At 31.4% G+C, this 20833-nt stretch overlaps 4 protein-coding genes across 4 annotated transcripts; 1 reads left to right on the forward strand and 3 right to left on the reverse strand.

Annotated features, from left to right (window-relative positions):
- Positions 1 to 501: 501 nt before the first annotated feature.
- LOC137805705 (uncharacterized) lies at positions 502 to 1654 on the reverse strand. The gene is made up of 4 exons (XM_068605640.1): positions 1071 to 1654; positions 886 to 988; positions 694 to 775; positions 502 to 572 (listed from the first exon to the last, which is right to left on the reverse strand). Exons 1-4 carry the CDS (start codon positions 1652 to 1654, stop codon positions 502 to 504), a joined length of 840 nt encoding a protein of 279 aa, XP_068461741.1.
- A 5614-nt stretch (positions 1655 to 7268) lies between these two features.
- Positions 7269 to 9382, reverse strand: LOC137808524 (endochitinase-like). The gene is made up of 3 exons (XM_068609678.2): positions 8914 to 9382; positions 8315 to 8462; positions 7269 to 7768 (listed from the first exon to the last, which is right to left on the reverse strand). The coding sequence occupies exons 1-3, from the start codon at positions 9251 to 9253 to the stop codon at positions 7399 to 7401; spliced, it is 858 nt and encodes a 285-aa protein (XP_068465779.2). The 5' UTR covers positions 9254 to 9382; the 3' UTR covers positions 7269 to 7398.
- Positions 9383 to 13748: 4366 nt separating this feature from the next.
- On the forward strand, positions 13749 to 17146 carry LOC137808526 (protein STRICTOSIDINE SYNTHASE-LIKE 5). Its single transcript, XM_068609680.2, has 4 exons — positions 13749 to 14363; positions 15141 to 15448; positions 16138 to 16267; positions 16698 to 17146. The coding sequence occupies exons 1-4, from the start codon at positions 13968 to 13970 to the stop codon at positions 16971 to 16973; spliced, it is 1110 nt and encodes a 369-aa protein (XP_068465781.1). The 5' UTR covers positions 13749 to 13967; the 3' UTR covers positions 16974 to 17146.
- LOC137808522 (AMP-dependent synthetase and ligase family protein) lies at positions 17096 to 20629 on the reverse strand. Its single transcript, XM_068609675.2, has 2 exons — positions 19948 to 20629; positions 17096 to 18627 (listed from the first exon to the last, which is right to left on the reverse strand). The coding sequence occupies exons 1-2, from the start codon at positions 20260 to 20262 to the stop codon at positions 17164 to 17166; spliced, it is 1779 nt and encodes a 592-aa protein (XP_068465776.1). The 5' UTR covers positions 20263 to 20629; the 3' UTR covers positions 17096 to 17163.
- Positions 20630 to 20833: the final 204 nt, after the last annotated feature.

The raw sequence follows: 20833 nt of genomic DNA on the forward strand, positions 1-20833 counted from the left end.
TGCGGCAGTCATATAGGAGGACAAGCTCTCTCGTTGAAGGCCATCCGAGTTGGGTATTATTGGTCAACCATGAAGGAGGATTGCGTGAAATATGCACAACGTTGTGAGCAATGTCAGAAGCACGCTGATTGGCACCGAACGCCAGTCGAGGAGTTGCGGTCAATTTATAGCCCGTGGCCTTTCCATACATGGGGAATAGACATTTTAGGTCCTTTCCCTTTGGCAATATGTCAGATAAAGTATCTCATTGTGGTCATCGAGTACTTCACCAAGTTGATTGAAGTTGAGCCAGTGACACAGATAACTGCTCACAAGGTGAAGCACTTTGTGTGGAAGAACATTTGTGTCGTTTTGGGATTTTGAGACACCTAATGTTCGACAATGGAACCCAATTTGCTAGTCAACAATTGGGTAAGCTATGCTTGGAGCTTGGGATAAAACAGATATTCGCCTCGGTAGAACACCCTCAGACGAATGGTCAAGTTGAATAAGCTAACAAAGTCATATTGAGAAGGTTGAAGATGAGGCTAGAAAAGACAAAGGGAACTTGTTCATAAGAAGTTCCCAGAATTCTGTTAAAGCACATGTAAAATCTTAGCATAAATTGGTACACAATAATGAACTTCATAAATATCTTACAATATATGATTCTCACATACCATACATTCAATTATAATAGAGATAAACACTTACCTTCCATAAGAGTCCCTATGTGAGTAGTTTCTTCATCATGTTTCATAAGATGTATATAGTCTTTCACATTAACCAATGGGTCCTTTTATATTATTAAATCACATTCAGGACAAAAGCTCAAAAAAAAACTATTTCACATGAGTCACTTTATTAAATAATTTACATAATTTTCTATCATATAAAACATGTTACCTTTGCTTCCAGCTTGTTATGCAGATGATGAGGAATCTCAAGCCAGTGAACAATAGGCAGAACTTGAAGAATGAATTCCCACTTTAGAGTATCAAAAGCTTTTCTGATATCAAATTTGACAGCCAAGTTTCCAGCATAGCATCTTTTCTTAAGTAGATGAATCCCTTCAGAAACAACTCCAATACAATCTGAGATGTTCCTGCCTTAAAGAAAGCCTCTTTTGATGAGGAGAAATATGTATATCAGAAATGACACTGATTTTGTAAGCAAGCATCTTTGTAATGATTTTAAATTTGAAGTTAGACAATACAGGCCTACAATTCCCCACATATTCAGCACCATCACCCTTTGGAATAAGTATCAGGAAGCTAGAATTGAAGTTAGAAGTCATCGAGTTTTCTTTGAAAAATTGGAAGTGCATCATTAAACACGTCCTAAGAAATGATAGACTAGTAAGTTTGATAGAAATGCCCTCAAAACAATCTGGTCCAGGAGCACTAGAGGGAGACAAGTTAAACACAAGCTCAACCTCTTTGAAAGTAGCCAGATGAGTTAGCACAACATTATTGGCATCATTGACCAGATGAGAAATAGTTTTGCTAATGAGATTAAAATTGAAGCTTGGTGTATTACCATTAAACAAATTGTGATAATAATGAAGAAAATGAGTCTGTATAGCCTCTTGTTCAGTAAGAATGGCATCCCCATTTCGTAAATACAAAATCTGTTTAGAAGTATTTCTGATTTTGGCTACCTCATGCAAATACATGGTATTTCTGTCACCATGTAAGTGCCAACTAGCTTTGGATTTCACCCTCCAAAATTCCAATTCAAACAAGAGAGCTCTATTTAATACCAATAGAGAAGATCTCTTAGCATCAAGAGATGTTTTAGAGAACCATTCCAATCAATATCCGGCTAACTCTGTTTCACCTCTGCCAAAGCATCAGCTACATTGGAGTGCACATAACTTTAACAGTTCTAGCATCACCACTTTGACCATTACTACAAGTAAATTGTTTACCAATAGAAGGCAAGTGAATAAATGAATTTCGATCAGACCACTCATGAAATTATCTGCAAACGAAGGAAGATTGGTGAGATCTTGCCAAAGTTCTCTTCGAGAAGAATAATTGGATGAGGCCTAAACAACAGACATACATATATATTATAATCCAAATTTGAAGAAAAAGGAGACTTGATGTGTTGATGAGGTAAGAACAATCGGATAGAAGCTGTGTACAGAAACCCCATAAAGAGGGAAGCTCTTTTTGATTATGTGCAAAGAACTTAAACTTTAAGGATCCCAAACTTTTAAGCAAATTTGATCAAGCTTGATAAGAGCCAACCGAAAAAAGAAAATCTGGTTCATGGAGGAGACAAAAGTTCTTCTAAACCATCTTTGTTCTCGTTTGAGAAAGCACTCTAGTTTTCCAAAAAAGAACTTTCATCATAAGAATTATTTGAAAGACAGTTTCAGGGAGATATACGGTATACCAGCATTGGAAAAAAACCACAGGTCTGCAGGAATCATTGCATAAGATTAGCAGAAGCCATTCTGGCCCGAGTTCTCGGACCAGGATTAGAAGGAACTTGCTTTTGTTGTTTTTTCTGATTGGTTTTGGAAACGACAGGAATGAATCCTTCTTCTTGCTTACTTGATCACTTCATCTTGGACCAAGAACTTTTTTATGTCATTTGTAAAACTTCTGGATTGTTTTGATCAACCTCAGATGGTATTGCACGGCCACAATATTGAGGGAATGTTCATCTAAGAGAAGCATAGCATCAACAACAATATTGTTTCCCTTCTCAGATTCTTTATGGTCTCGAATATAACAGTTATCAGTATCTTGCAGCAACAATATCACCACAAACAAGATGTCCTGGACTTGAAGGATCCAGTGGAATAGAACCTTAATGACCTTCGAGAATTCTTTGATTCCATAAAACCCGAATGTTTCTGCAGTTGGCTCCAAATGAACATTCTCAAGATTCTTCTTGGTAGTGCATCTTGTTTTAGACAACTCAGAAAGAAGTCACATATAGTCTTCTTCCTGCATTCTCCATGCACGTGACCAATAGCTTGGCATCTTGGAGAATATGAAGGGGATCTTTCATGATAAAGATTTACAAAGAAGGCAAGAAATCCGGTTTCAACCAAAATCTTGAGTCAATATTAACTAAAATTCTTGCAAAATGAGCATAAGTCTTCTTCATAGTATCTTTATCAATAGAAATTGGAACACCAATACCACCAACTATACTATAGCAAAAAGGGTTTTGCGCCTCCAATATTCTTGAGGTAGATCATGGTGTAAGAGACCTGGGTTGAAGATTCAAAAATCCTACTGCTACAACTTTTTGAAGATCTTCTTGTGATTCAAACGAGAGAACTCAAAGCAACCACCGCCAAGAGAGACAATTTTCCACTTTACAAGGGGAGACTATATTTTCAATCAGGAGGTAAATTTAGTATAAAAGGATTCGAAAATTTGAATTTTAAAATTCTAAATATCTTATAATTAAGTTTCAATAATAAGATTCAGCTTACTATTTTAACTTATTCAAAATCTTAATTAGATGATACATTAAATTTTTAAAAACTAAAATTACTAATTTAATCCTTCAAAAAAAATTTATTCAAGATTAATTTATTTATACAACCAATTGCGATCAAGTCCTTCAAAAATTAGAAAACACAATTTATATCGTAATCAAACAAATCCGCAAACACCATACAATTCCTCCGTATCACTTACCATACATACATATGCATATATATAGATAGATAAATAACGCTAAAAGTATTCAAATCCATTACAACAAAACAACAAATTTATATAAAATTGTGAAAAAAAAATTAATAAACATTTATACTATTAAAAATTTAAATAATTATTAACTATTAACATTTGGTTTTCAAACCTACATACCAATCACACACAAAAAAGAAATTAAATATCTCGTACATCTTTAATGGTGAAAGTTATGAAGTATAGGCAGTAAGAATGTAAACTTATATAAAAGGACTAAATTTATGGGAAGTAGTGGAAGTAGTGGAAGAGATTACATTGTTGATCCAGTGACTCAAAATATCATGGCCTAAATAAAAAAATGCAAAAGGAAAATAATAAAATGTTTGTTTACTAGCTAATGTTTATTACAAATGATCCTCATCAAAATCATAACCCTAAACTCACCCAAATAAATTTAGGATTGTTTGAAAAAGGAGAATAGAAACAAATTGAGAAGTCATGAAAATGTTAAATTTGATGAGGAATTTGATTTGCAAAGGATGAAAGAGTGTGAGATATATAATTAAGGAATACTCAAACAAATTGTTTTGTATTTGCTAACAAGATAAAATTATTGGCTTGTTGAGAAAATTTTAGTAATAGTGTCAAAAAGATATGAAATATTTATTACTTCATTTGAAAACACATAGAATTTATGTATAATTACTTTGATAGAAATTATGCATGTCTTGCAAGTATAAGAGCAACAAAGATTAACGAGAGAGAAGATCATGTTTTTGAAGGTCCTTGACTTCATAGGTCTAATTAATGAAATACAAACAATTACACTTTATCATATTTAGTTTGACAAACATGTTTAAAATATTATTTTAAATGAATTTCTTTTTTTTCTGAAAGGTCATAATTGATGCAACTTTTTTAACTTAATTAAACTGTTTTAGTGATGTAATTTAACAAGTGATCAAATCATAGTTTTTACTCCTGAACAGTCACTACAAGTGCAAAAGAAATATTTAATTAAAAATAATTTTGATAAAAACATTTTTAGTTGGTGCATATCATAATAATATCATGTGTAAAGGAGATACGAAAGACATAAAATATGCACAATAATTTATTTTAGTTCATTTCTCACAATAAATTACATCTAGTTCTTGTCAACAAGGCAATTTCAACTAAGCAAATTGTCACTACGAAATACACTCGAATATTCTTTGAACTCATAGTCACTCTTGACTAACTTTTTGGGTATTGTTTACTCAAACCACTCCTGAGTGACACTAAGTATCATTTACTCAAGTAATTCCAGGTTGACCACCTAGTATTCTTTACTCAAGCCACTCTTGACTGACATCGAGTATTCTTTAACGTGAGCTTCTTTTCTTTTGTGTATTTTTTATGGATTGTAGTCAATTATTTTCTTTGTAATGTCAAATCTTATTTCCATTAATGTTAAACTCAAATAAAATAAATTATAAAAAATAATGCTTTGCTATATTATGATTTGATGCACTAACTAGTTGAGTACCGTGTATAAGGGTTGAACCACTCCTAAAGTGGTTTTTATTTATTTATTTTTTATTACCGATAAAAAAAACTACCATCCAATTATTATAAATATTCCACACTAAGTAACTACTTATTTTATCCATTAATTAATCCACATATAGCATAATGTTCCTTCCTATCTCTATACCTCTATTGCACAAATTAACTCTCATCAACCATTCTCTATTACACTTTCATTGTCTTCATTCCTAATGTTATTTTGTAATTCTTTATAAATTGACCTAACATTATATATTTATTTCATCATCTTTCTATATCCACACATTCTCCTTTCCCTTATTTATAGTGATTCTATTCTCTAGTAGATGTGTCACTCCCAATTGTATCCCTAAACTTCAAAATGGTATAGATTCTTGAAAATCTAATGAGAAGCAAATCTCCAACTCATCTATCTTTTCATAATTTAATGCTTGTTTCTATTCCAATTTTTCATACAATGTTTCTATTTCAATTTTTCATGCAATGTTTCTATCAAACCAATTCCCTCACTTACCAATCCTCCGCACCTTTCGGACAACATCCACATCTACCATTTAAATGACTAAATACGCTACGCTACCAAGCTGTTTGGTTGGAAATTGTATGTCACTGTAAATATGATATTTTATAAATAATACAGTATATTTGTAAGTTAAAGATCAATTTTGAGAATATAATCAAATATACAAAAATAATTTCTAATCATTACCCATATTATGAAATATTATTCATTGAGCCAAAAAAATCTTGATTTATACTTATGTTAAGTTGATGAACATGCGACTCCTTTGTTTTGTCTACACTTGGGCAACACGTGTGAGACAACCTCTTACGAGTGACTATTAGTATTCAACAACGTGACGTGTGGGTAATTCTTGAAAGACGGAGAATCTACTAACAAAAGTCTTCCATACATACATACATATATACATACATACATATATATATATATATATAATTCTTATAATTGTTCCTCACATTTATCTCTTTGATGATGATATTTTATTGACTTGTCTAGTCAATGGAAGTTGTGACCCACCATTAGATATATCTTGGACGACTAGGAACAGAGAAAAATCAACTGTATTTTCCCACTTTTAGTTCAGAAGATCTTCCTGCTAAACATGATCAGTTCTTCAAATCAAAGTGAATTTGCTAGCTCGAGAGAAAGTATAAATTTTGTTATCATTTTACTTTAAGAATCCTGAGATAATATTTCAGGCTCCAGATATAAAATTATTACTTAAAGATAGGGAAATGCTGCAACTGTGATTCATTTAAAAGATTATAATACTTAAAACTGATTAGGGTTAGTGTCTTTAAGGCACTACTAGTTAAGAAATTAAAAAGAGATTTTGTTATCTAAAATTATTCTATTTTTTATTCTTTAGCGCGTCAAAGACATTTATTAAAATCTTAGCCACCACATAATTTAAGTTGTTTTTTTTATGGGCAACATAACTTAAGTCGTTATCCTTAGAGTACTGATTAAATAAAAAATACAAAGTTTTTATTAAATAAATGACATTAACATACATCTCTATATATATTGTTATTTTCAGTGTATGTCTAATATGAATTCCAATCGAAAAAAAAATACATATTTTGCTTTACTTAACCAGTGCTATTAGAGCAGATGTTAGGAAAACCCCATAACTTATTAATTATCTAATTTCATGTGATTTAAAGGTGAAGGTGATGTTAGCCAAAATCCTAATTAATGTCAGTACAATAATAAAATCATAAAATATAAATCAATTTTAGAGATAAAAAATAATTAGTTATATTAAAGACAAATTAAAAAATTAAAAAAAAAAAATTATTATTATTAAATGATTTCTAAATTGGTATCTAATTAACTACTAAGGTTTTTCTATCAAATTTAGAATTTAAATAATTAGATACTAATTTAGAAATTATTTAACAATAATATAAACTAATTTAAAAATTAAAATATTTTTTTAATCTATAAAATATCTCTAATTTAATTAATATAGAAATTAATTATTAAAAAAAATTGATTTCTATTATATAATTTTTTTAAGTTGTGTTCATCATGAGCATTTTCTCATCAAATAGGTTAAGTTGAACATTTTTATTTAATGAAGATAATGGGAACTTATTTAGCAATAAGGTTCCCCTTACATGTAGGGTGACTCCAAGTCCATTACTACAGAGAACATATTCTTTAAGAAGCATACATGAGTCATTCATTAAATGGCCTTTGAGTGTTACAGTCTAAGTTGGCACCAGGGTTTATTCCCATCTGACAGTACCTTTGGTAGAACCCGATGCGATTTTGGACCAGACTTTCCTGCCTGTTCAAGCATTCAATTCCGCCATTGATTATATTGGTGATGACACCGAACCCAGGAAGACGACCCGCTGACGTGTCTGCTCTAGATGGTCTCCATCTTCCAGTGATCACATCATGGCTTGATGGCTTGTTGCCTTGTGCAGTCATCCAAAACCATAGGGCTGTTTTGAAAGATACAGTTGCATCTGTGGCCACTAGATCCGGATTCTTTATCAAATCTAGCTCAAGTGCTTTACCCGCTTGTCCATAGTTGTAGTTGCTGTTCAAAACGGTCAACATTCACCACTTAGTTACTCATACTGCTGTATAGAGTTCTGATATTCTCAAAACTCTGAATTCATGAGAGAAATAATATTTTATCAAATAGATAATTTTAAAATTTTATATACATTAGAATCACTTATCATATCTATATAAAAAAAAATCTAGATCATACAACACAACACCTTTTAATCGACTATTTAAAACTAATTCTGTCAAAAATCATAATCACAAACAAGTTAAAGCGAAACAAGACAAACCAAAGGTTCAAGATACCAATTCAAAAAAAAAGAAACAAACAGAAAAAAATTTATAAATAATCCAAAAAAAAATTTAATTGAGTCAAAGAAAAATCTAACATAGTCCAACAATCTACATTTAAATAAAATTTTGTTCATATAATTTTAAATCTCACTAATTATCAGAGTTGTGTGACATCACAATAATAAACTGTACATTTCCATTAAGTTCTCAAATAACATTTTCCTATAGAGATTATGCAGAAGTGTTGTTAAAGATATTGAAATGACAGTTGAAAAGTTACTGTGTGAGTTGGATTGGTCCGCGTCCATAATATTTTTTACCAGCAGCACATGGCCATTCTCCACCATCACAATAATCTGCCTGGTTTTGTTCATTGATAAAACAGTATCCCCACGCGTATGGACCATCTGGTGCACTTGGCCACCCTCCTACACAAACCAAAACATTAATTCAATTAATGTGCTCAATAAATTCCTGTAGTGGTTTTACCTTACTATGTACTATATCTATCATGGTAATAACTGACACTATGTTGGAAGTAACCTAGAATCAAGGGTGAGATTTTGAGACATAAAAATAAGTGTATATTTTAAGGTGGAGTGATTGATCATACTAAAATTTTCTCTTTAATACAGGTTAAGGTTTGATTTTGAATTTTTTCAAAATACCATCAGTGAGTTTTTCGTTATCTGACTGATATTTAGAACCCTTGATATGTATAGTATGTATGCATTTAATTTAATATCGGGTTGATCTGGATCTTTCTTTAATTGGTAGTGTTGAGATAGAAGGTTTCATATATGTATAAGGGTTGGACCAATACCAAGGTGCCTGTTAAATTTTATTGTTTTTTGTTGATAAAAAAATATTGGAAGTAACCTGTGGTTTCGTGAGAAGTTTGGGCCAAGAAAGCAGCAATCTCCTTCTTGCGAGTGTTGTCGTCACCGGTTGTGCCAAAGCCACGGAAAGAGCGAGCAGCAGCAATGAAAGCGTCATATTTGTAGAAGCCACGGGCAGCACAGCGTCCATCATTTCGGTATTTGAGCATTTTATCGAAGAGAGAAGAGCTAATGAGTCTGCTGATATCACCATTGCTTGGTGTTGGAGTTGGGGTTGAAGGTGTAGGTGTAGGTTTGGGCCCAGATTTACATCGGCTCTGGCAACCGTCTCCACAGTAGGAATCTGTGTCACCACACCAATTTGCTGCAACATAACCCATTTGGGCACAGTGCTCCACCAGCTTGTGTACCACACTGTTCTGCTGTGGCACCAAGAAGGAATGGTAGCAATAACCATAGCATAAAAGGACACACTTTGAAGGTACCCATTTTTGTTTTATGATCTGCTGCACTACAATGATGAAGCTATTTATAAAAGAGCTTTTATGGGAGTCTTTGTTCTTTTGTTACTTAGTTTTCAAACTTGGCTGCTGCTTCACTTTGCTATTTACCACGACTTTGAGGTGTGTACTATTTTAGTTTCACACCCTAAATCATAAAATTTCATTGTTTAAAGTTATTACTAATGGATGTGCCTAATTCTATCAGAAATAATTGGATAAATTTAATATGATGTTCCAACAGTTACAGTGTTTGGCCAAAAAGTAACATAAAAATGAGAGAATCGATCTTATTTTGATGGGACAAAGCATGGTCATTGTTTTAATATCACCTTTATCTCAAAATCTTAGGGATATGTTTGTGTGAAAATTTCCGTTGAAATTTTTTTATTACTAGGAAAATTCGAACGCGAGTAAAATACGCCCTAAATCCTAAATTGACATCATTCTCAACTTAAAATTTTAAGACAACAAGATGTGGATCTTCTTGAGATTTAGACTAATCCTTTCATTCATAACAATATAGTATTTGAATAAGAAAACTTAATAACACTAATAAAAAAAATTACACATCAATATTATTTAAAAGAACTTGACTTACATTGATTAAAAAAATTATTCACCAATAAAAAGGTTGTATGACATCGATCGAAAAATGGACTTATTAATATTTATAAAAAAATTATTGATTAATTTGATAAGAATTAACTTTGTCTTACATTCTAATCAACATTGATTGAAAAAGAAAATTATTAAAAAAATATTAATGAGAAATAGTCTCAAGTAAAATTAATAAAAAAAATTGTGTTTAATATCAACAAATAAAAACACCACCCATGTAAATAAAGAATAATGTAAGATGAAAAACAAAACTAGCATATATTAATAAATACCAAATAGAATATTTGAAGAAAGTTTTTTTTTTTTTTACATCTCGTCAAAAGAAAATTATTGTTAATGATGATGATTTAAAAATAGTCACAATAAACTTTAACCATTAGTTGAAAAAATGATATGGAGATCTTTGTTAGCAAATCATAAAAAAGCATTATGATGATGTTTATGATGTTTTTACTTTTTTTTTCCTCTCTTAAATGTAAAATATGAATAATCTTTAAGGTAATCTTGAGAAAAAAATTATTTAAAAATTGGTTTTCTATTTTTTTTAAATATATTAACTGATTATGTTAAGTTTATAGTCTATTATCTCAAACTAGACCAATTTTAAATTTCAACCAATTTTGTAGATAATTAATTATAAACAAAATAATCAATTATAGTTAAATCTAAAATATTTGTTCTCCCATGGTGAATAATGGATTATAGGTTATAAGAGCTAAATATAAAAGGTTGGTTGTTACATAAAATCGATTAGGAATAAATTATGTTAGTTTAAAATGTTTTTTTCATTTATATGAAGAACATAATAATCAATTGTGTTTAATTATAATCGATTATATCAATCAATAATTGTAAAACTCTTTTAGAAAGGAAGTTATCTCTCATTTATTGATATCATTCCATACTTCCTTAAAAAAGAGTTTGTTATTTTCTTAGGAGATATTTTGAGAGTGTTATATATTTATTATTAACATTTCCACTAAGGAGGGAACCAAATACAAGTCTCATGAGTATACATAAAACTTTTTAACTACTACACCAATGAAGGTGGTATCCGGGAGTGTTACACATTGCATTTTGTTTGAAACAAAAGTATTCTAGATTCATCAAAAGGTATTGTTACATTTCTTTATAAATCAGTCACATTTCAAGTGATATTTTCTCTTTTATTATACATTTATATTGATAATTTGAACTTTGATGTTTTTGATGTAGGTAATTAAATGTTTAATCACCTTTGTAAATCTTCTGGTATTTCAAAGAATGATTTGTATTTCTTATTTTGATTAATTAGGAGTGTTTGTAATTAGATAATTCAATATTATTAATAAAAAAATTCTCCTAAAATTGCTTAGATTAACTAGATGTAAATTCAGATTGAATCAAACAAATACAAAAATTTATGTATATTTTAATCATATTATATTGAATTTTTTACTTTTAGTAATCATTGAAAACAACAAAAAAACACGTATTTAAAAAAAAGAAAGTGCATCAAGAATTTTAAATTCTTTTTTTTTGGTACAATTTGAAATTCCTTAATTTTAATTAATCAAATTATATTTTTATAAATTTTATAATTTCAATTTTTTAAATTTCTTAGTTATACTGTAAATTTTATAAATAAATATTCTAAATCATTTGTAAAATAAAATTACCTTCTAAAATTTCTCTATTTAAAAAAGAGTAAAAATTCATCTTAAAACCTATGCATACTGTGAAGCAAGCAATTTGACAACCCATTTTACCACCTTCTAGAGATGAAACTATAGTTAAACTAATTAATTCTACTCTAATAATTCATGTGACATGAATTTTATTATTTTAAGGGATAAATTGACTCCGTCAATAATGAAAATAGTCTGAAATAGATAATATATTTGAAAACATAGTGTTATTTTATGATAATTTTTGAAAGTGTTCCACTATCATTTACCATTATTCTGAGCACAATAGCCGGCAAATCAAATATTTAATGGAATTTGTTAGGCTCCAACGTGTTTGACAAGGTCAAATGTGCCTGCTAAGAGTGTAAGACATGACACAACAATGCTTTAGTGCGTTCTAGAATACAAATCTCAGCTTAAATACTAACTAACTTCGACTTTAAATACAAGATAAGTAATTACCTAAATTAACATTAAGTATTATATTGTTGTTACAGGAACTTAAAAACAATTAATTTACTTTTGATTTATTAGTTACTGATTGAATTTTTATTTTTTTTACTGATGAGTGTCTGTACTTCTGTACTTGTAAGATACTCCGAACCTAAAATTAAAATCAATTTATTTGATTATTAGATAAAAAATACTTTACTTACATTTTAAACAGATCATTTATTATAATGGTTATTGTTGAGTTTTAATTTATTTAAATTTTTATTTTTTCACACCTTACAATTATTAAATATATTTTTTAATATTTTAAACCTATTTATTGAATCTTAATGCAGTATTATTTTATTTAATATTTTAAACCTATTTATTGAATCTTAATGCAGTATTATTTTATTATATTATTTATTTATATTATTTTAACTTTCAATATTCTAACAACGGTGTTCAAACTCTCGACCAAATCATATCATGCTTAAAAACCACTGAAGTTGTAAGTCAAAATTACTTATCTATAAAGTTAATATAGTTTGCATCAACATAACATCCAACAAAAAATCTTAAGTAAAATTGGCACTAATAAATAAGATGACTAGGTGGTGCGCTATGTAAGAGATGGGGTGAAGGTGGGACGAGGAGTAAAAAGGGAAATGAAGAAAATAGAGGTGAGAGGAAGGGAATCTAGAGGTGTGTAAAGTAACAAGATTAAATAATAAATAAAACAAATAATTATAAATTTTAATATATATATATATAAAGCACTAATTTAAAGTACGATAATTTTATAATTTTTTAAAAAATTGTTTTTTTACATGATAAAACTATAAGAAATTAAGTTTTATTTTTTAAAATTCAAATTTCTCTAATTTTTTTTAAATCTAATTTTAATTTAATCGTGTAATGCTTTATAAAAAATAACGATTCAATTAACAATTTTAGGAAAAATCTTTCCACAATCGGTTCGTAAAATGTGTTTTTACTCTAAGTATTTTTGGTTAAATTTAGTTTTGATTCTTCTTTTTTTAATTGATGAATTTAATTTTTAATTCAATAAAATATTTTATTTTAATTTTTTTCAACTTTTAAATAATTAAAAAATTATTACTGAATAAAAATTTGAATATGAAAAAAAAAAGACTAAGTTTACATTTAAAAAAATAAATTTATCAATTTAAAATAGAGTGATCGAAACCAAGTTTGACCAAATTAATATACTCATAATCATGCATTTAAATTATCACTTTTAGAATAAAAAATACTTTTAAATATGCAACGAGAGTGTTTCAAGAAAATATTTGAACACATTTAAACTCTAAATTTAATTTAACAAAAAAAATGAGCTCAAAAAAGTGTTTCTCAGCCATTACAATCTACTCTATTTATCTTTATCAACATATTCAATTTCAATAACTATATATTCTAATATGTTTTTCCTATTAATTCTAAAGTAAAATGGAATAACTTTGTTAAAAAACGATGAACAATTAAAAAGAATATTGTATGGAAGTATAAAGAAGATTCAATTTAAAATAAAAATATAGTTTTTAATGATATAAAAATAATTTTAAATGAAAGAAAGTAATGAAATTAGAAGCATGATATTTTTCATATTCTTTATATCTCGTTGTCGATTCATATCGTATCGTAAGGACACGCGCCTCACACCAGAAACGAAGAGAGACGTAACTGTCTGCATAGTATATAGTAATCTCAATTCCGATTTTCAACGTTCCTATCCCTTCACACACATTGCTACAAATTCTACCCAATCTTCTCATATTCTCTCATGCAGTATTCACAGCAACTCCATCAACCCTAAAACCTTTCTCTCAGCCATCGCCACTACCTCGTTTCCAATGTCTCAACCAACCAGGTCACCATTTTATACGCCGTTATTGGCTATCGTTCTTCCTGTCACTGTGGCTGCGATTCTCTTCCAGCTCGAACCGTTTCAACCGGTTGCGTTGCCGATTCGGCTGGACTCCGTCGTGGTGGTTCCCGCACGTAACGACCACGCGCGAGTTGGATCTGAAGCTGTGGCCGTGGGACACGTGGAGGGCCCCGAAGACTTGGCCTACGACGCCGCGTCACGTGTTGTCTACACTGGATGTGAGGATGGGTGGATCAAGCGAGTCACGGTGAACGACTCGGCGGTTGACTCGGTGGTTGAAAATTGGATCAACACTGGAGGAAGGCCACTTGGGCTAACTTTGCTACAGAGCGGTGAACTCATAGTTGCCGACGCGGGAAAGGTATTGAGTTGTTAAAGAAAATAATTTTGAAAAAAGAAAAGAAAAAGTGAGGAGGTGAAATTTCTAAGTTTCATCAATGATTTAGTTACAAAAACATACTTTTTAATTTTAATTTGTGATCTGCTGCTATTGCGGCTCAAAGTTCGCACTTTAATCATTACGAAGATGAAAAGATATACTTTCATTTCTCGAAATATGAAATTGAATAAAGTCCATGTTCATGACAGAAAGAAAAAATATAATATTTAGTATATTAATTTTTAGATATATGTTATTTTTAATTAAATTGTATTTTTTTATTTTAAAATTATTTTAATTCTAATTGATATTTTAAAAATTAATTTTTATATCAAATTATTTCTAAAAATTATTTTTTAAATCTAATATACCAAAACATTATTATATTAATCAAATTAATTATAAAGTTTTGTTTATTTTCTTTTATTTTTCATTTTTTTCTCTCAATTCAAACAATCTATTTGTATTTTTTTCTTTTTCATACTAGTGAGCACAAGGTAAGAAAATAATATTTTTAAAAAATGAAGGTTTATGTGCTAACTTATTTTCGTTAGGTTTTTTCTGTTAGATTTGTACCTATTTAGATGAATAAAGTAGAGGAACAGTGTGACTCTTATTTATAATATAGGAAATAAATTATTTCAATTGATTAAAGCAAAGTGAAAAAAAAATCTTATTAATACAACGAAAAGCTTAAACTTGTTTTCAATTAATGTCAATACGAATATTTAAAAGAAGCAAGTTGAACTAACGATGCAGGGATTGCTGAGGGTGTCAAGTGAAAAGGAGGTTGAGCTGCTGGTAGACGAGTTTGAGGGCCTAAAATTCAAATTAACAGATGGTGTTGATGTAGCAGAAGATGGTACTATTTATTTCACAGATGCATCTCACAAATACACTTTAAATGATGCTGTCATCGACATCTTGGAAGGGAAGCCTAATGGCAGATTCTTCAGCTATAATCCAGCAACAAAGAAGACAACCCTGCTTGCCCAAGACCTCTACTTTGCCAATGGGGTTGCAGTTTCACCTGATCAACAATTTGTGATCTTTTGTGAATCTGTCCTGTAAGTTTTCCCCAGCTTAAACTACCTTCAATTTGTGGTCTTTTACATTTGTCGTATTTGTTCACTTTTCATCTTTGTACTATACTTTTAATTGAGCGATTTTAATCCTTGAATTTTATCATGTTAAATTGGACCCTTCATGACCTGACATCTAAATAGTAACAGAATTTATAGATATTAGTCATATTTTACTTAATTGATTTATAAATATTTGACGTGCTAATAATTTCCCATGATTGGAATAGTTCATGGAAAAAGTAGTATATTTTGGTTTGTGTTAATTTGTGAATTTAGTAAAATATGAGTGATATGATCAACTTTTGTTAAGATTTAGATACTACACCAAATAGAGATCTAATTCTAGCATATGATAACATTTAGGGAATAAAATAACCTAATTAGAAATATGGGGAGTGATTTATACAAGGCAAGGATCAAACTGCATTTAAGTCAATATAACATTATGTACTACCATCTCTGTCGAATTGTTAAAGTAATGTTACTTATTTATGACTTAAATGGGTAAGTAAAGGCTGTTGTTAATTGGATCTCATTAATCTCAAACCAAACTCCTTGTATAGTTTGAAAAGTTATTAAAAAATAAATAAATATTTTATTTTTTAATGGTATCAAATGAATATATTTTGTGTTTTAGAACTCTTTTGCTTATTTCAAGCGCTGTTGTGCAGGTTGAGATGCAATAAATATTACGTTCAGGGCCCTAAAAAAGGTACCATAGAGAAGTTCTGTGACGTACCTGGTATGCCCGACAACATTCATTATGATGGACAAGGGCAGTATTTGATTGCAATGTTCACGGTACTGTATCCACCTGCTTCATAACTAATCTTAACAGCAATCAGTTCCCCACCAACTTCCATTCAACTTTTAAAGCAAATGAAACTTATTATATTCAAAATGGAAAATGATTTTTTGCCATTTATCCTTTTGCTCCAGATTACAACTTTTGGATTACTTATGTAACAGAGGTATTTTTATAAAATAATAAGACATAATATGGATGTCAATTGGAGTATTGGATATAGAAGTATTTTTATAAAATAATAAGGCATAAGATGGATGTGAGTATTTGGAGTATTGGGTGTTAAATAATCAATATTCATTCAAAATACTAGTTTTTAACTTACACTTTAACAAAACTCTTGGGGAATATGACTTGTGACGTGACACTTTAACAAAACTGCTTTTGTCTTGTTTACTTATGAATGTTTTTGTGCATTACTGGCAGGCCTTTACTTCTGAACTGGATTTGGCATTTAGATATCCTTTCATAAGGAAGATTGCAGCAATTATAACCAAATATGTGTGGAATGTACCTCTCTCGAAGAATGGAGGATTTGTAGTCGTGGATTTAGAAGGAAAACCAACTGCACATTATTATGATCCCAAACTAGCATTGACCAGTGCGATTAAAATTGGGAATCATATATATGCTGGTTCCATTTTCTACCCATTTGTAACACGTTTTGATATTGGGAAATATCCTGCTCTTCCCACAGTCTGAACAGCAGTGAAAATCTTGTTTGTACAAGCTAAAAAGATTTCTGCAGTCTCATGTTAGTGCCATAAAATGGGATTCATGTGAAAATTCCATTCATCTGTTATATGTTTTATAAAAGAATGGAATTTCTTGTAGAACCTCTTTCCAATTTATTGTTATTATTATTATTCGTTTCATTATCTTGAACATTTAACTACAATTTATCACACCCATGGGGTCTAGAAAGGCTGCCCAAAGCTTCGGCTTTCTCCCTCAGAACATACTTCTGTATCTTCCCGGTTGAAGTTTTTGGAATGTCTTGAAAAACGACTGTTTTAGGAGCCATGTAATGAGGCAAATGATCCCTGCTAAAGTTGATTATGTCTTGAGCATTTACATCAAACCCCTCTTTCAACTTCACAAAAGCACAAGGAGTTTGGCCCCAATGATCATCAGGCCTGGCAACAACTGCAGCTTCAAGAATTGCTGGATGGCTATACAAAACCGTCTCTACCTCCACTGAGCTGATATTCTCTCCCCCAGAGATTATTATGTCCTTCAACCTGTCCTTGACTTCTATGTAACCATCAGAGTGTTTCACAGCTAGATCCCCACTACGAAACCACCCATCTCTGAAAGCTTCTTCTGTTGCTTTCAAATCTCTAAAATATCCACTCATCACTGTATTCCCTCTAAACATTACCTCTCCCATTGTTTTTCCATCAGATGGAACACTTTCCATTGAGGCAGGATCTTTCACATCAATCTCCTCCAAAGCCACATGGGGCACCCCCTGCCTGGCTTTCATCTTTGATCTATCTTCATGGGGCAAAAGGTCCCACTCGGGTCTCCAAGCACAGAAAGTGCCTGGACCATACGTTTCTGTGAGGCCATACAGATGAGAAATGCTAAAGCCAATCTCCTCCATCTTGTCAAGGATCTGTGGCGGTGGAGGTGAACCTCCTGTCATCACCACCACCTTCTGATTGAGTTGCTTTCGGTCGGTCAATGCAGAGTTCACAATCATGTTCAGCACAGTTGGTGCTCCTGCCATGTGTGTCACCTTATGCCGAGCTATATTGTCAAAAATGTTTTTTGGAGAGACCTTCCTAACACAAATATTGATCCCAAATTGTGATGCCACTCCCCATGGGAGGCACCACCCATTGCAGTGGAACATTGGAACATTCCAAAGATAAACAGGAAAAAGGTCCATTCTAAAGAGTAGAACAGTTGCTAGAGAATTAAGATAAGCACCCCTGTGACTGTAGACAACTCCCTTAGGCCTAGATGTAGTGCCTGAGGTGTAGTTTATACTTACAGGATCCAATTCACTACGGGGTCTCACTATGTCAAAACCATTGTGCCCATCAGCTAGAAGCCTCTCATACTCATAACTAACTGATGTAATGTCAAATGTAGATGGACAATCCGAGTCTGTGACTAAAACCAAAATTGGCAATTCTCTAGCTTTTTTGCCTAGCAAGTCCAAAGCTCCCCTAGCAACTTCAAGGAGTTGGTAGTCTACAAAAAGGACCTTTGCTTGTGAATGCTCCAAAAGGACTGAAACCATAGCTACATCTAAGCGTGAGTTAAGGGTGCATAGAATGGCTCCAGCCATTGGGACAGCAAAATGTAACTCGTACATAGCAGGGACATTGGGTAATAGGGTGCCAACCTGTGTAGTAACAACATGGAATAGCATCAGTCATTCATTTACCTTAGGAAGTGCGAAGACGCTTCCATATATTTGTTCCCTAGCATCACAAGTTTCGTCATTGCAAATTAGAATTGTTAAAAGTGCAGCACAATTTGTAGAAACATGTGAGCATTGAAGTGCTGATGAAAGTTCAAGTAGCATGCACAAAGTGGTGATATCTGAAAGCTGCAGATAGTAACTTCAAAAGAAAATTGCTCCATATTAAATTCTAAAAATAGTATACAAAACTACCCGGTTAGTTCTAATATTTAGATTATCTGCAGATCTTCTGAATCTAATAATGAAGCTTCACATCTCAAGCAAGCTATTTCTCCAGCTCCCAACACTTCAGTTATATCCTCAATCCATTCTTCAAACAAATCTTTCATTTCAATTCAAAACTTTCAGGTGTCGGCTATCAATTACTCTTCCAAATTTCCACAGTAGTCACCTAAGCCGATCACCACCAATGTTTTTTATCCTTAAAAATATGACTTTGAAAAAAAAAGAATAGTTTCTTTTTTTTTCTTTTAGCCCTTAGCTTTTAAGGATTTACTCAACATGCATTTTTTCCACTTACACAAAGACTTAAAAATAACATATTTGGTCCCTGGATAGTCAACTAACTACCAGTCCTTGCAAGGACCATCCTAACTACGGCCGCCACAGAAAGAAACAATGATTTATCAATCTTCATTTTAATTTTCAAAAGAAACATGATGATAAATTGACAATTCATTTCTTTTCCATAACCAACCTACAACTTCTAATATATCTTTTATTAAAACTGTCACATTTGTATTCAACTTTTTGGATTCTCAAGTTACAATTTTTCTTTTCAAAAACTATTTTTAGCTTCCGAAATCATGAATTGATTTTGAAAAACAAGCGCAGCTAAATGTCATCCTAGAACTATAATGACATATCAAGTAAGAAAAAGTCAAAACAGGCGCAATTAGTTATTTGTTATTATTATTTTTAATACACTTGTTTTGAAAATTTATAACTAAAAACAGAAGAAAATTAAACAGACGCAATCACTCAGGATCAGACTCGCTCTTCGAAAATAGAAATAACTCATCTTAGACAGTATATTACTTAACAAAATCATTTTCTTTTTGGTGAGAAAACAACTATTACTCTTAGTGTGTGAAAAACATAGTTATGATAGAATATCATCAACAGTTAACTTTCTCACTAACCGATCCATTATCTTATAAAAATTCCACAGTTCAACACAGACATGTCACTACAGTAAAAGCAGAAGAAAGACAGAGTGTGAACAAAGGCAAAACTGACCACATCCCCGCGAGAAATTCCCAAGAGGGTCAAAGCAGAAGCGAGTTTCAAGCAGCGTTGATGGGTTTGGCCCCAGTTATACTGAAGAGATCCATAGACGAGCGAGGTTCTGTCTCTGCAGACCTTGGCTGCTCGCTCTAGGAAGGTGATGGGAGACAAAGGAACAAAATTGGCAGAGCAACGAGAAAGACCCTCCATCGATTCCCATGAACCCAGATCATTGTCCTGCGAAAAGCTACAAAATTTACGCGAATGATAGTGAGACGAGAAGACGCGAGAGGATCTGAAAAGTCTGAGAGAACGAGTCCAGAACATGGTCACTTCGCTTCATCCAACGGATAAACTATGGCCAAGACCAATAGATTACATTAAAATACACATCACAGTAACTTACATTATTTGAACTGTTTTGTTTTGTTTTTTTTTTTCAATTTATGGATAGAGATAGAACGTGTAGTTCTGATTGCGGTTACGTAATATAGAGTTCTTTATTAAGAGCGTATTCAAAAAACCAAAACAACGCATTTTTTTATACCAACCCAAACAAGCAGACGTTAGCCAAAAGACAAGAATAACAGGATAATTTTGAAAAGAAATATGTTTTATTCCCATGTGTCACTTTGCCTGAAATTAATTGATGCGGCAGATGTGAACATTTGGTGGGCAGATGTGAACATTTGGTGAGGATCTAACAGTGATTCTATGATATAATATATAACACGTAACACACAAATATAGTATAGGTGCAAGTGGTTACTTATGGGACGCACACAAAACTGGTTATCCGTGTGTAAGTGATTACTTATGTGACGTTTATGACCACCCACTTTTTATGAAAAAAATCATTTTTTTTAATAAAAATCATATATTATATCGGTTAGATGGT

The sequence above is a fragment of the Phaseolus vulgaris genome, chromosome 3 (genome assembly GCF_051622355.1).
Source record: "Phaseolus vulgaris cultivar YP4 chromosome 3, ASM5162235v1, whole genome shotgun sequence".
In the NCBI taxonomy this organism is placed as follows: Eukaryota; Viridiplantae; Streptophyta; class Magnoliopsida; order Fabales; family Fabaceae; genus Phaseolus; species Phaseolus vulgaris.

What these genes read in the sequence shown, in the direction of transcription:
- LOC137808524 (XM_068609678.2), bottom strand. Translation starts at nt 9,253, where the DNA reads ATGGGTTATGTTGCAGCAAATTGGTGTGGTGACACAGATTCCTACTGT. An exon ending in AACTTCTCACGAAACCACAG is followed by an intron (nt 8,463 to 8,913) that starts GTTACTTCCAAT and finishes TGGTTTGTGTAG; the next exon opens with GAGGGTGGCCAAGTGCACCA. An exon ending in GGACCAATCCAACTCACACA is followed by an intron (nt 7,769 to 8,314) that starts GTAACTTTTCAA and finishes CGTTTTGAACAG; the next exon opens with CAACTACAACTATGGACAAG.
- LOC137805705 (XM_068605640.1), bottom strand. Translation starts at nt 1,654, where the DNA reads ATGTATTTGCATGAGGTAGCCAAAATCAGAAATACTTCTAAACAGATT. An exon ending in AGGCAGGAACATCTCAGATT is followed by an intron (nt 989 to 1,070) that starts GTATTGGAGTTG and finishes ATTTGATATCAG; the next exon opens with AAAAGCTTTTGATACTCTAA. An exon ending in ATAACAAGCTGGAAGCAAAG is followed by an intron (nt 776 to 885) that starts GTAACATGTTTT and finishes ATAATATAAAAG; the next exon opens with GACCCATTGGTTAATGTGAA.
- LOC137808522 (XM_068609675.2), bottom strand. Translation starts at nt 20,262, where the DNA reads ATGTTCTGGACTCGTTCTCTCAGACTTTTCAGATCCTCTCGCGTCTTC. An exon ending in GAATTTCTCGCGGGGATGTG is followed by an intron (nt 18,628 to 19,947) that starts GTCAGTTTTGCC and finishes GTTACTACACAG; the next exon opens with GTTGGCACCCTATTACCCAA.
- LOC137808526 (XM_068609680.2), top strand. Translation starts at nt 13,968, where the DNA reads ATGTCTCAACCAACCAGGTCACCATTTTATACGCCGTTATTGGCTATC. An exon ending in TAGTTGCCGACGCGGGAAAG is followed by an intron (nt 14,364 to 15,140) that starts GTATTGAGTTGT and finishes CTAACGATGCAG; the next exon opens with GGATTGCTGAGGGTGTCAAG. An exon ending in ATCTTTTGTGAATCTGTCCT is followed by an intron (nt 15,449 to 16,137) that starts GTAAGTTTTCCC and finishes GCTGTTGTGCAG; the next exon opens with GTTGAGATGCAATAAATATT.